This window comes from Chiloscyllium plagiosum, chromosome 36 (assembly GCF_004010195.1).
Source record: "Chiloscyllium plagiosum isolate BGI_BamShark_2017 chromosome 36, ASM401019v2, whole genome shotgun sequence".
Lineage (NCBI taxonomy): Eukaryota > Metazoa > Chordata > Chondrichthyes > Orectolobiformes > Hemiscylliidae > Chiloscyllium > Chiloscyllium plagiosum.
In genome coordinates, this window is record NC_057745.1 from 209,354 (window position 1) to 225,110 (window position 15,757).

Here is a 15,757-nt window from a genome sequence, read left to right on the forward strand (position 1 = left end):
CATTGACAATAAGTATAAAGCGTTACTATTTGATCCACATGGAGTGAAGGGGGAGTGGAGTTTACTGCTGAAGAATGCATTTATCTGCCCCATATCATGTAACATCTTGGAAAAAGTACAGTACTTCACTAACTGAAAGACTTAGTGATATCCTGATTTGAGAAAGATGCTATATAAATATAACTCAGTCTGTCCTGATGCTCGTAATTATAAACTGTTATTCCCCTGTCCATATTTAATAATGAGAATGCTTATGTAAACCTGTCACTGTCTTTCATTGGGAAGTGGTTGTAATTTTCAGTCTAAACTTAAAACAAAGTTTAGTCACACAGATTATTTAATAACATTTAAAGCACTTTTATAGAGACCAAGTAAAAACCACGTTATAAAATAATCACTTCTAAATATTCAAAGTTTATATATTCATTTGCTTTTCCTGAAATATTCTCTAGTTATAATTGGGGGGTATAGTTCTTAATTTTGACTGTTACCTATAGTAACTGACCCTATTAGTCCTGCGCTGAGATCGGTCTATTAAAGTGAGGAGAGGATTCTCCTGATACAGAACTGTCCTGGCTGAAATATTTCACTCTGTCCAGCACCGCCTGAGCACTGCGCGGCTCAGATTTAAATAGATTGCCATTTTTTTGTGTGTGTGAAGGTATCGGTGACGCATTTCCGCAAATCCGGGTTGGGATTGACGATTTTATGGACAGGGAAAGAATGTCCTCTGAGGCCCTGGGAGGTATCATTTGAGCAGAGCTTCAGTGAAGTGTATCAGGCGGCTGCAGCTTGTTACATTGTGACTTCGGCTCGACTGAGAGTTTCCCTGAGAGCGGGGTGACAGTGAGAGGACACTGGGTGCTGTGGGATCTTCCTGGAGAAGGGGAGCCGGGACTGAGGGGGTCCAGAGGCTGCTTTAGACTCTCGGGAAACGAGAGATCGCAGCATTTGACGTTTCTCGCGAGCAGCCTCGCCGGGAGAAAGGCGGAACTGAATTTGTAAAAGTGGTGACAGGGGCGGCTCAGCGAAGGAGCAGCTCTCACTCGGTCATACACACACATACACACACGTGTGCCGCTCCCTCCGGCCACAACATGCCCAAGAAGAAGCCGGGACCGATCCAGCTGCACCCAAGTCCCGATGGCTCGGCTCTGAATGGGACCACTTCCGCAGAGTAAGAGAATTCCTCTTCGTCTCTCATTATCCCGGGAACAGCAGCATTAACGCGGGTTCATCGCACTGCCTTGAGCGGGTGAATGAGGGCGAGGGAGGGTGTTTCTTGGTTGGGACGGCGGGCAATGTTTTTTTTTCTGCAATTTCAGAGCAGGTTTAACATGAGACCCGCAGGGTGTGGGCCTGGGTTATTACAGAGAGATTAGAAAGGAAATTGATTAGAAAGAGCTTGTATTTCTTTTGTTGCCGCCACGACATTTACACATGTCGAAACAGCCTTTTTTTTTAAAAAGACCTCCGCCACTCCCCGATGATAAACATGTTATTGAAACCTTGTGGGCAGAGCATCGAGGTGACTGTGACTATGGGCTTTTGGAAGAACCTGTTAACCATTTAGTTGAAACCCTTCAAAGGGGTGGATGGAGGGGCTCAGAACCAAGTGTCCTCTTAAAGTAGGAGAGGTTTAGGGAGTTTAGTATAAATAATAGAATCTATTCTTTTCCACTTTATACATTCCCATGGACGGTTTCCTTTGCAAATGATTCTATGTAAACATCACACTGTAATTACAACCTTGTGCCTGTGGTGGCAGCACACCATTTCATGGGCGATGTTATTAAATTGTGACAAGACTGCATTGTAAATGTGAACACGGATTTAAAATGGTTAATGTTGGCAGGAAGAACGTGTAGATGAGTAACATTTGTTTGAATTTCTATGTAAGTCCAGGGATATAAATTCAAATGTGTAACTTCATGTTAGTGTCATAATCAGTAGTGTTGGGGGAATTGGAGAAATCTTTGGAATTTTTAGTTTTCAGTTGTATGCTAATATAAATAATGAAAGCATACCTTTTAACCAGGGCAGCAGAGAATTCTGATGTATTTCAGATATACTTTCTCCTTGTGTCTCCGTTTTCTCAACATTTCCTTATTTCCCTCTCTCTCTTTCTCTCGTCTGGATTCTGTTGTTCTGCATCCCACTGCACTTAGATGAGCTGATTATATTGGGGGGAAAATTCCTTTTTATTTTGGTTTCTTAAAAAAATGTCTAGAGTGATGATCCCAGCATTTGGAACAGTCATGAATGACATCATTAGTATGAGATTCGATCAAATGTAATATTTTTTTCTTCGAGTTCTTCCTGCACTCACTTGTGACATTAAGTAAATGAGGTGACCTTTGAAGCAGATGGGCCGTGGTTTAATGTTTAGTCGGAAAGATGGTCCCTCTGACAGTGTAGATGATTAGATTAGATTCTATACAGTGTGGAACAGGCCATTCAGCCCAACAAGTCCACACCGACCCTCTGAAGAATAACCCACCCAGACCCATTACCCTACACTTACCACCTGACTAATGCACCTAACATTATGGGCAATTTAGCATGACCAGTTCACCTGGCCTGCACATCTTTGGACTGTGGGAAGAAACCAGAGCACCCAGGGGAAACCCACGCAGATACGGGGAGAATGTGCAAACTCCACACAGTCATTCAAGGCAGGAATCAAACCCGGTTCCTTGGCGTGGTGAAACAGCAGTGCTAACCACTGAACCACCCCTTCCGTACTGTTCAGGAGTGTCAGCCTAAATTTCAGGTTATCTCACAAATAAGGATAATCTTTTTGCTCCAAGCAGTAGGTGAACACTGGTTATAATAATTTGGTAATGGGGTGTCCACTCTGAGCATTAACACCTGACAGCCTGGCCATTTAGGCTTCCACTTGTGGTTACTTTTTCACTTTGTCAGACTGGAAGGCCCCTCAAGGCTCAAACTCCAGTGTGAGCAGTTGATGCTCCAGCCCCCCCTCTGTCTCCACAGAGATTGAGCTCCCCTGTTAAGGTCTATTGTGGATTATTGAGTCAGGAGAAAATGGGTTGAAGTTTGCTTTCAAACACTTTAGCAAATAACCCTCAATGTAACATTGAGGAGGTGCTGCATGGTCAAGGGTGTCAAAGTTCGAACTAGATGTTAAACCAAGTCAGTGTGAACACCCTCAGATGGATGTATAAGGTTGAATGGCATGTCTTCAGAGAATCTGATCGTTACCTGAGACTAGTATTTATCCATCACAGGTCTGTCTGTGAAATCTCTTGTCTCCGAATTTACTGCTGTGCTTCCTACAATACAACACTCCAAGAATTACTTTATTGGCTTTAACCCAGTTTGGGAGATCCTGAGGTTGAAAATTCTTATATAAATGCAAGTCTTCTGCCTTGAATGATCTCAGGTGCTCAGCTTCCAATTGCAACTGATAGTCCTGTTGCTAATGAGGCACAACTTTCCAAATAGACTGTGAATGCTCGGGGCAGGGGGCTGCTTATTTATTCTTTATAGCTGTTGTTTGAGATAGCAGCAGCATTTTCAAAAATTATAACAAACAATCTGAAAAAGCAGTACGGGAGATTGTAAAATCCTGGGTTGGCCTATTTTAAATCAGTCATGGTTCAACCCAAGGGGCTCTACCCCATAGAATGATGAAACTCTCTTCCATTTGATACTGATCATGTAACATAGAGTCCTGGAGATGTACAGAACAGAAACAGACCTTTCGGTCTAACTCTTCCACGCCGACCACCTATTCTAACCTAACCTAATCTAGTCCCATTTGCCAGCACCCGGCACATATCCCTCCAAACCATTCCTATTCATATACCCATCCCAGATACCTTTTTAAATGGTGTAATTGTACCAGCTCCACCACTGGCAGCTCATTCCATACATGCACCACCCTAAACCTATGTCCTCTATTTCTGGACCCCCCCCCCCTTGTCTATTTATCCTATCTGTGTCCCTCATGATTTTATAAGCCTCTGTAAGGTCACCCCTCAGCCTCTGACGCTCCAGGGAAAACAGCCCCAGCCTATTCAGCCTTTCCCTGTAGCTCAAACCCTGGCATTATCATTGTAAATCTTTTCTGAACCCTTTCAAGTTTCACAACATCCTTCCGATAGGAGGGTGACCAGAATTGCACACAATATTCCAGCCGTGGCCTGACCAGTGTCCTATATGATTGAACTTAAGTTGATACCCTTTGATGCCGAAGAGACTTGGGTCCTGGTGGGATCTGTGGAGAGAGAAACAATTAAGGACTCAAACATGAACTCTGTTTCTCTCTCCACAAATACCACCAGACCTGTTAAGCCCCTCCAGAGTTTCTGTTTCTATTTCAGATTTCCAGCAGTCACCGTATTTTTGCTTTTATTCCCTTTTTTGATTCTTGGCTCTCTCCAGTCTACACGGATCCTCCCTGTTGACTCTGTCCAGACCCTTCATGATATTTGAACTCCTTCAGCAAGTCTCCTCACCACATTCTGTTGCCAAATGAAAACCAATTGGAGAAATTGAGACTACCTGCATAAAAGTAATGTTCCTCTTCCCTGAATGCATTCTTGTCACCCAGAAGTGGACACATTTTTCCAATTGAGGCTAAACCATTGTTTAATACAGGTTTATCATATTTTCCATGTTTTTGTACTCTGCCTCTACTTAGAACAGCATCTAGGAACCTGGGCTTTATATCTACTTCTTCTTTGACCAGGTCTGCCACTGTTAACAATTTGTGTGCATGTGTTTCTGGGTCACTTTTCCCTGTAAACTGTGTGAATGTGTAACTGCTCCAAGGTTCTGTGCTCAGATCAGTATGCTGATGCATCGACCTTCAGTTTCAGAAGTCGTTGCTGTGCACAGATCTCGGAAGACTGCACACCGAAAAATAATCAGAGAATATCGCTCCAGGTCTCTGTTCCTGTAGCCCCTTTAAAATTGTAACCTCCATTTTGTATTGCTTCTCCTCATTCCTCTTACTTCACTGTTGTACTAGTTAGCAATTCTCTGCATTGTATTTAATCTGTCATGTTTCCATCATTCCGTCATGCCCTTTGACATTTCAGTACTCTTCTCACTTCACATATCCTCAAGTTTGATATCATCTACAAATATTGAAATTAGATCCTGGATGCCCAAGTTTAAACCATTCTTATAACAATTGAAAACACAGTGGTGCAGGCATATACTCTGGGGAACTTGCTGTGTACTTGCCTTCAGTTTGGAAAACAACCAACACACTGTTCCCTGTCACTCAGCCAACTTCACATCCATGTTGCTACTATCCCCTTTATCTCATGGGCTTCAGCTTTGCTGGCATCCTGTTAAATGTTAACACTTTAGCATACAGCTTTTGAAAGTCCACATGCACCAGATGAATTGTATTACCCTCCTCAACCTTCTGACTTCACAAAGGTGTAACTTTACAGGATGATCATAAATGGCTTTGTTTAAAATAGTGCTGCCTGCTGTGATGTCTGTGTGTCCATTTGAGGTGAAGAACAGAATCTTGCTGCCTTATGGTTAAATGAGGGAATTTCCAGCCTTTAATTTAAGAACCCATGAATCTTTCTGGAGTTGGCTAAGTAACAGGGACCAGTTAAAAGCAGAGTCAAAAAGTGTGGTGCTGGAAAAGCACAGGAATGCCTGATGAAGGGCTTATACCTGAAACGCTGACTCTACTGCTCCTTGGATGCTGCCTGACTGGCTATTGGAGCTACTGGCTGGGCGTTTACTCTGGAGGTGAAACTGATCAGTAAACAATTAATTTTGTCATTCTCTTAAATATCAGAACTACTCCTCTGAAGCTTTAAAATCCTACTGTTTTTGCTTATCAGATTCTGGTATTGCTACCCCATGTTCAGTTTGCATCAGTTGAGAACTGTCGGCATCAAAAATATTAAAATTCTCTCAAATAGGGGTCTGCCTTACGAGTGAAGTGGCAAAAATGCAACTGCATTAAAGGAGAAGGGGTATCTGTTGAAATTGACAAGTAAGTCAACATTTTCAGCAGAAAAGGAGAAATATACAAACTGGATGATCTTGCCTCTGAAGCATAAAAGACTTTAAATGACTGTGGAAAGTAAATGTGTGCAAAGGGAATTTTTTTAAATAAAAAAGATTGAATATTAACAGGAATTTAAATATTAATTTTCTTGCACACAATTGGCAAGGTTTGGTTCAGGATTTAGTGAATCGACGCTTTGGGCCAGAGCCCTTCATCAGGAATGAGGCTGGGAGCCTCTGGGTGGAGAGATAAATGGGTGGGGCTGGGGAGAAGGTAGCGGAGAGTGCAATAGGTGGACAGAGGTGGGGTTAAAGGTGATAGGTCGGAGAGGAAGGTGCAGCGGATAGGTGGGAAGGAAGATTAACAAGTGGGACAAGTCATGAGGATGGTGCTGAGCTGGAAGTTTGAAACTGGGGTAGGGTGGGAGGAGGGGAAATGAGGAAACTGGTGAAGTCCAATTTAATGCCCTGGGGTTGAAGGGTCCCAAGGCAGAAGATAAGGTGATCTTCCTCCAGGTGGTGAGGGAGTGGCGATGGAGGAGGCCCAGGACCCGCATGTCCTCGGCAGAGTGGGAGGGGGAGTTGAAATATTCAGCCACTGGATGGTAGGGTTGATTGGTGTGGGTGTCCCGGAGATATTCTCTAAAGCGCTCTGCGAGAAGGCATCCAGTCTCCCCAATGTAGAGGAGACTGCATCGGGAGCAACAGTTACAATAAATAACACGTGAAAGTGCATGAGAAACTTTGGAGGTGGAAGGCTTCTTTGGGGCCTTTGATGGAGGTGAGGGGGGAGGTGTAGGTGCAGGTTTTACAATTCCTGTGGTGGCAGGGGAAGGTGCCAGGAGGGGAGGGTGGCTTGTTAGGGGGCATGGACCTGACGAGGTAGTCGCAGAGGGAACGGTCTTTGCGGAAAGCGAATACGGGTGGGGAGGGAAATATATCCCTGCGGGTGGGGTCTCTTTATAGGTGATGGAAATGTCAGTGGGTGATGCAACTTATGCGGAGTTTGGTGGGGTGGAAGGTGAGGGGTGGGGGTTCTATACTTGTTGCAGTTGGAGGGGTTGCGGTTGGGTTTAAGGGTGATGAAGTGGGACGTGGATGAGATGCGTTGGAGAGCATCTTCAACCATGTGGGAGGGGAAATTTCGGCCTTTAAAGAAGGAGGCCACCGACTCCCACAGCTACCTGGATTACTCCACCTGCAAACATGCCATCCCATATTCCCAATTCCTCTGCTGTATCTACTCCCAGGAGGACCAGTTCCACCATAGAACACACCAGATGGCAGCATCCTTTTTTAAAGACCATAATTTCCCCTCCCACATGGTTGACGATGCCCTCCAATGCATCTCATCCACATCCCACACCACTGTCCTCCAACCGCAACAAGGACAGAACCCCCCCCTCCACCCCAACAACCTTCGCATAAACCGCATCAACCTCCGACATTTCCACTACCAACAAACCACCAGATTCCACCATGGATATATTTCCCTCCCCACCCCTATCTGCTTTCCACAAAGACCGTTCCCTCAGCGACTACCTGGTCAGGTCCATGCCCCCTAACAAGCCACCTTCCCCTGCCACCGCAGGAATTGTAAAACCTGCACCCACACCACCACCTTCCCCGGCCACCTCCATTTAAGGCCCCAAAGGAGCCTTCCACATCCATCAACGTTTCTCATGTACTTTCACATGTTATTTATTGAATCCGTTGCTCCCAATGCAGTCTCCTCTACGCTGGTGTGGGTATCCCGGCGATGTTCTCTAAAGCGCTCTGCGAGAAGGCATCCAGTCTCCCTAATCAACCCCACCACCCTGTGGCTGAACATTTCAACTCTTTTCTTCCCCCCCCCCCCCCACTCTGCCGAGGACATGCAAGTCCTGTGCCTCCTCTATCACCACTCCCTCACCACCTGACACCTGGAGGAAGAACACCTTATCTTCCGCCTCGGGACCCTTCAACCCCAGGGCATCGATGTGGACATCACCAGTTTCCTCATTTCCTTCTTTCCCCCCCTTACCCCAGTTCCAAGCTTCCAGCTCAGAACTGCCCCCATGACCTGTCGCACCTGTCAATCTTCCTTTCCACGTATCTGCACCACCCTCCCCTCTGACCTATCACCGTTACCTCCACCTCCATCCATTTATTGCACTCTCAGCTACCTCCTCCCCCAACCCCTCCCACTCTCAAGGCTCCCAACCTCATTCCTGATGAAGGGCTCCTGCCTGAAATGTTGATTTTCCTGCTTCTCAGATGCTGCCTGACCTGCTGTGCTTTTCCAGTAACACACTCTCGACTGTAATCTCCGGCATCTGCAGACCTCACTTTCTCTTAGTTCAGGATTTGCTGAGATAATGAGTATGTTATTTGTAGGGTACAGAAGCAGGTTAATATTCTCAAATGTAGTTTTAAACTTTTACCTTTGGAAGAAATGAAGGAAATTAATGTAATTTTAGTACAGAATAAGTTTAGTTGTCAGCTGGAGCTCAGTGGGTAATATTCTCACCTGAGTCAGGAGATTGTGGATTCAAATCTCACTCCAATAATTTGAGCTCAAAAATTGAGGCTGACCTTTCCAGTGCAGTGCTCAGGGAGGGTGGCACAGTCAGAGGGTCAGTGCTCAGGGAGGGTTGGTGCTATGGGAGGGTCGTGCTGTTGGAAGGTTGGCACTGAGGGAGGGTTATGCTGTTGAAATTTCATCCTTTGAGATGTTTAAACAGATGCCCTGCCTGCCACTCAGCTGGATGTAAATGAATCTGTGGCCCTGGTTCAAAGAGAGCAAAGGGATTCTCCTCAATGTTCTGAAAAATATTTATTCCTCAACTAACATTACCTGTCTTTTTAAAAACATTGGCATGTAGGAAGGTGTATAGCCATATTAAAATTAGTTTTGCTCTACTGTCTTTATCTGTGTCCCTAAAAATCATGAAAACCTGATCGCATTATCCTTTTTAATGATGTAAATTTCATCTTAATCCAACTCTAGTTTGTGTGCTCTTTTCACATGTTTGATTTTGTTTGGAGTTCAGCTATCGTTCTGGTAGACTTGCAAATCACAAGGCTGGTATATCCTTTCCAAAATGTAGTAACCAAACCTGCTGGCAGTAACTTGTGGTGTGGTCTAACTAGAGCCTTGTACAGCTAAAGCAAAACTTCAATCTTCTATTACTCTAGTCCTCTAAATATAAACTTCATTCCATTACCCTCCATGATTAAAATCTCTTGAACAGGTACAGAAAACAATGATGTAGTTGCCTGGTCCCCCCAGACCTCCAATGTATCTCACTTTTCACTATCGCTCAGTGATTTGAGGGAATTGCAGCATTAGCTTCACTGGCTGTATTACACTTCAGGATGTCTTTAGATTGGGAAAGGTGCTATAGAAATGAATATCATTCTTTTCAGCTCTTTGTAGCATTCTCACCACTTGGTCTGAAGGTATGGGTCTTAGTCTCATTAGTATTTTAAGTTGACATTGTGGTTCTTTACTGTCAAAGTGCTGCATTTCCTTGGGCACCTCCTTTACATGAGATCCTTAAGTGGATGTTAAAGATTGTGATCATTTTAAATCTGTTTTTACTTTGAAAGTTCCATAGCTTGAGAGTTTGCTTGTTGTTTGATAAGGATGTTAAGCGTTTCAATCAAGGGTGGATGATTGTGGATGGAATTAAATATGAATCAATTGTGATCTAATTTAGAATCATAAAATCCCTACATTGTGGAAATAGGCCATTCAACCCATTTGTGTCTGCACTGACCCTCTGAAGAGCATCCCATCTACACTCAGCCTCCCCCCACCCAATCCTTGTAATTCTACATTTTTAGCATGGCCAGTCCACCTAATCTACACATCTTTGGACTGTGGGAAGAAACTGGATTACCTTGTGGAAATCCACACACACACACACACACACTGGGAGAATGTGCACTTCCACACAGTCAGACCTCCAAGGTAGGATTTGAACCCGGTTCCCTGGCACTGTGATGCAGCACTGCTAACCACAGCCACCCAAATTTGAGTGTTGGACATACATAAAAGGCTTCATGAAAATCTTCTCTTGTTTGTGTCACTTTAATACAGACAGCTACAAAATTAGTGTAAAACTTCTGGGAATCGATAGAACTAGCTATGATGAGATGTTCAGACAGGCGATGACACTGTTTTGGAGAAGGTGGGACTTTAATCAGGGAATCCTGGCTCAGAGGTAGGAATAGCTTCACTGCACCACCAGAATGAACCAGTACAATTGATATGGATAGTTAGACCAGCTCTCTCTCTTCCACTTACTTATTGAATTCAAATTTCGCCATTTGCCTTGGGGTTTTTAACCCGTGTCTTCAGAACAGCCTGGAATGCTGTTATAGTGATATTGTGACTATTTGGTTCTAGTAACACTCCTTGTTGAAGCACTTGAATCCAGGCAGAGCGGACTCCTGATATTTAACCACCCACCATCAGTGAGCCAAATATTGCCAAAGCCAAATATTGCCAAAGCCAATTGGCTGGTCATTTTTTCTCTCACTCACTGTTCATGTGATGTAAATAGTTGTCACATTTATCTAGACAACAGCAATTCTTATGTTCTCATACATTGTGACAATTTTGTTTAAATGTTCCATGCGATGCAAATCCTTTTCCTCCTTTATTGATGGTAAGATTAGAGCCTCTGATTAAAGCCAGCGATTGGCTTTGTTTCTTTGTGTATTTTTCCTCTCTCTGATTGCTTTTGAATAAATTACACATTCTCTGCGCTGATGGTGCTGCTAACAAAATAAAGGTCATTTTAAAATGAGTCCCCTTTTTCTCAACACTCTCCATACCAGAATGGTGACCTTTACAACTCAGTAGCAAGCCTGTGTCCATCAGCACTTGGCCTTGTGTGTCGATGAGCTTAATGATCATTATTATTTGTAGTCTGTTTATATTTGCCCTGCCATTTTGCATCTTACTGTGGGGCCTCATCACTTAAACAGGTTCATTTTAAAATGTCAGCTTTTTCAAATCCCTCTCTGGCTGCTCTGACTCTGTAAACTTGTCCATCCTCACCGCCATCCGAGACCCCTGGGGTCTGATATTAATTCCTCCACCATTAAAAGCTGTGCCTTCAGCTGATTTGGCTCTAAGCTCTGGAATTCTTTCCCTAAACCTTTCCTCATCCTTTAAGATACTCAATTAAATGGACCTTTTTGATCAAGGTTTTGGTCACCTGCCCCATCTTGTGGCTTGGTGTCAAATTTTAACTGATATTGTACTTGTTTGTTAAATAGGGGCTATTTGTTGTTTTCACCTTTAATACAAACATAAATGAAAAGTTGGTCATAGATACCATTGGCTTGCTTCCAAAGTTTAACAGATGTTAACTTTGGTGGAGTGCATGAGAACAAACTGAGTGATGTGCCAGTTGTTTCACCTACGTGCCTGGAGGTAAATCAGAATATTAAAAAGCTTTAGCCCATTGAGTTCCAGCTAGTTTCAGGTCAGAACTATCTAAAGAAAGCATTGCATTTATAAAGTGTTTTTCACCATTGCCATGTATCTGAGTTTTGCAGCCATTGAAATACTTTTTGAAGTGTAGTCATTGTTGGAAATTGGGGAAAGGCTGCCAGTATGCATAGAGGAAATTGTCTCAGACAGTGATGTGTTCATGAACAAATTTGTATTTTGTGTGTATTATTGATTGTCCAATAAATATTGGCTCAGGTACCAGGGATAATGCCCTGTCGCTCTGCTTTAAAATAACACCATTGGATACACTATATTCCCCCTGAGCAGGTGGGTGGAGTTTCAATTTTGTCTCATCCAAAAGACCGCACCTCTGATAGTGCAGCACGCTGATATTACTGCATTGGAGTGCTGACCTTCAGCTTTGTACTCCAACCCTGGGGTGGAATTTGAAGCCAGAACTACAGCTATTCTCAATCCCTGTGATTTTTTTTCATAATATTTATTTAACATTTTTCTTCATCTAAATTTCCCATTAAATGTCTTTATTAGCTTGGCTTCAATAGTTCTTTACGACAGTGCATTCCAATCTTTAGCTGGAAAAGCTATTCGACCTCCCCTTCAGTAGCAATCCTCAATTTATGCTCATTCACCAGCTACTGAAAGTTATTTGATTATATTTGTTAGTCTTGAAACCTTGGTTGAAACTCTTTCAGATGCTGCTTCATGTCTTCACCTGTTGATTCAATCTGGGTTCAGGAATTCATCCAGCTGTGAATTTATAAATGCACCCTGAGATTCCTTGTTGCAACACATTAATCAATCAGCTGTATTCTGTTGGAGCAAACGTTCAGAGCAGGGAATGCAGTGGAGATCAATGTAAACAGTGACAGTAAGGCTCCAGTTGTAGTATTCACAGCACAGCAGGTCCATACTGGTGTTTAAGCACATCCCAGGCCTAATGACTATATCCACCCTACCAAACCTTTCATTATCTTAAAAGCCTCTACCAGATCTCTTGTCTATCTCGTTTCTATAAAACAAGAGCCCTTGTCTGCTAACTCTCTTCTGATGGGTACAACCTCTCAGTTTTGATTAATTCTAGTCATTTTGTTTTTATATCTTGACCAATAACCCTTTTATAATGGGACCAGATCAGTTCACAGCACAGTAACTAGATATTTACACAAGATTTAGGAGCACAGGGTTCCAATCCAGCCCAAAAGTTGAGTCACTATTGTTTTCCTACTCTAAAGATCTTAAGTAAAATGTAGTTTGAAGCAGCCTGCACTAATTTCTAAGTAGTTGTAAGTTTACTGTACTACAGCAGTATAGACCCAATGATAATTCTGTTCTCAATGCTAAAATCACACTATAAAGTGCCACATGGAATATTGCTTTGGAAAAGTTAACATCACCCAGAATGAGAAGGAGTTGCTTCTCTGATTACACATAAATCAAATAGTTTTTTGAACAAAGACCATATGAGCACATTGGTTCCCATGGTGATAATGTTATTCATTGGAGATAGAGTGCAAGTGTGGGATTCTTCTGTTTCTGGAGGTGGTGGGAAGGGCACTTAAGTCAATGCAGTATTGGTGATACACCCATTTCCTGCTGCCTTACAAACTTCCAACAGGACAGGCTGACTGTTGCCTGCCACCACTTGAGACCCTAAAGTGTTTGATGTAAGAAACACTGGCAGGCCTGAGCCTGCCCGGCTGGGGTTAAACCAGCTGCAGGAGGGTCTGACACCGTGCAGTTTACCCAACAGTTGCTGCCCTCTGGGTAACTTGTCACCTTGTGGTGGGGTGGATGTCCCCTGACCTAAGGTAGTCAGTGATTTACCAACTGGACATTGTGTGCCAACTGGGAGCCAACCTTCTTCCCCTGTTTCTATGTTCCCTGCCCCCTCCCTCCTATGAACCCTGCCCCCATCACTGCCCTCAGTCTATGATGCTGGAACTCTGGGGGCACTCTGCCAGCAGGACCCACAGCTGCCTTGGTAGTGGTCATCGATCTGCCAACTTTTCCCAGCTCTTACCTCTGCCTGCAGGGTCTTCATTCAGGAAAAAGCCTGTCAGTGGCATTGCCACTATCTGATTGATGTGTAGCTTGGTGACCCTCCTCTGAACAAACAAGATCCTAAGTGACTAAGGTACTGCCCCAGAATTGTCTCCAATAGAAAGCCAGCACAGAATGGAGCATTGAATTAGGGTTACTTTAATGAATGTTTTGGGAAATCAGTGCCATTTTGACTCTAGAACCACATGTAACTGCAGTTTTGACTTGACTTTTTATTCATACGTGGCATGTGAGCGTCACTAGCTAGGCCAGCATTTACTACCCTTGAGCAGGTGGTGGCAAGCTGCTTTCTTGAGCTTGTGCATCCATTTGGTCTAGATACATCCACAATACTTGTGGGGAAGGAGTTCCAGGTTTTTGACTGAGGAAGAAAGTGTTCTGTATCTGATATGGGGTATAAATGTTAGACTTGGAGTGAATACAGTACTAAAATACAATGGCTAAGTTCCATAAACATGGCTTATATTTCCTAAAGTTTAGATCAAGATCATTAAAATTATATAAGATTCAGTAGGGTAGATTCAGAGGAGAAAGTGAGGTCTGCAGATGCTGGAGATCAGAGCTGAAAATGTGTTGCTGGAAAAGCGCAGCAGGTCAGGTAGTATCCAGGGAACAGGAGAATCGACGTTTCGGGCATAAGCCCTTCAGGATACAGAGGAACTGTTTCCATTGGTGATGATCCAAAAAAAAGCTGCAGAATCTCAAAATCTGACCTACAGCAACACTCATGAGCAAATTTGGGAAGTGCTTTATCTTGGAGGTTGGTTTATTTTCTCCCAAGGCCAACATCAAAAGGTTGTGATTGAATAATCCAAGATGGAGGACAGGAAAAATTTCTGGCTATAAGAGCTGCTCCTTTGAGGTATTTTAGGTGCTGGAGGTGATTTCCTCTAGTTCCAGGAGCAGCAATTACTGTTTTATATGCTGTTGCATTGTTTTGGAACTTTGGGGGGAAAAAAAAGTCAAAACAACAGTTTAAAAGGGAGAAGAGCAGACAAAGGAAGCACATGGTGAGGACAGTGCAGGGGAGAGCGAGTGATTTCCTTGAATTCCAGGAGCAGCAATTACTGTTTTATATGATGTTGCATTGTTTTGGAACTTTGGGGGGGAAAAAAAAGTCAAAACAACAGCAGTTTNNGTTTAAAAGGGAGAAGAGCAGACAAAGGAAGCACATGTTAAGGACAGTGCAGGGGAGAGCGAGAACCTGCAGTTACCGCCTTTGCTGTTTGAATTTGTGTATCGCTGGACATCGGAGTGCATTGGGGAAAACTAACAAATGTGAAATTCACAACTAATCTTGGAGGAACTGTTGGGTGACATTCACAGCACAGAATCAGAAGTTAATTGTTGTTTTAAGTCTGTCCAAGAGAGGCTGCAGTAGTGAGTATAGTGGATTCTTTCTTGATTGTTTTTGGAGATAAATCTCTTGATTAAACTTAAAATATAAGCCATAGCTATTAATTTAACCTGGGGCAGTGTTTGTAGAGGAATAAGACGGTGTTATTTTCTCGGTCTGTAGATTGTGAAGGAGCAAAAATGGCCTTTGCAGCGATATATACTTGTCAGATGTGGGAGTTTAGAGAGTTGAAGGGTTACTGCGGATTATATCTGTCATAAATGCTGTTGGATGCGAATCTTGTCAGATCAGTTGGAGAGACAGATAGAAGTGATGAATTTGCAACAGTATGTGATAATGGCAGTTATCGGAAGGGGAAAAGTCTCAGATACAGTCACATAGATGGGTTAACTCTAGGAAAGGTGAGAGGTCGGCACCGAGGGCAAGAGCCTTTTGTGGATATACCCATTTCAAACAGGTATGTTGTTTTGGAAAATGTAGGGGGTGATGGATTCTCAGGGGAACGTAGCACAAACAACCAAGTTTCTGGTATTGAGACTGGCTCTAATGCAACGAGGGGTATGTCGGCTTCCAAGAGATCAATTGTGTTAGGGGATTCTGTAGTCTGAGGTACAGACAGACGTTTCTGTGGCCAGCAGAGAAAAAGCAGAATGGTGTGTTGTTTCCCTGGTGCCAGGATCAAGGATGTCTCAGAGAGGGTGCAGAATGTTCTCACGGGGGAGAGGGGCCAGCAGGAGGTCATTGTCCATGTTGGAACCAACGACATAGGAAGGGAAGAGTTTGAAATTCTGAAGGGAGATTAGAGAGAGTTAGGCAGAAATGTAAAAAGGAGGTCCTCAAGGGTAGTAATATCTGGATTA

The 15,757-nt window shown here is 43.4% G+C and overlaps 1 protein-coding gene across 1 annotated transcript in view; it reads left to right on the top strand.

Moving 5' to 3' along the window:
* Positions 1–656: 656 nt before the first annotated feature.
* Positions 657–15,757, top strand: part of map2k1 (mitogen-activated protein kinase kinase 1) — a 54,755-nt gene continuing 39,654 nt past the window's right edge. The window contains exon 1 of the mRNA XM_043677090.1: positions 657–1,177. Coding sequence (XP_043533025.1) covers positions 1,098–1,177 — 80 coding nt within the window. The 5' untranslated portion in view covers positions 657–1,097. The remainder of the gene's footprint in view (positions 1,178–15,757) is intronic.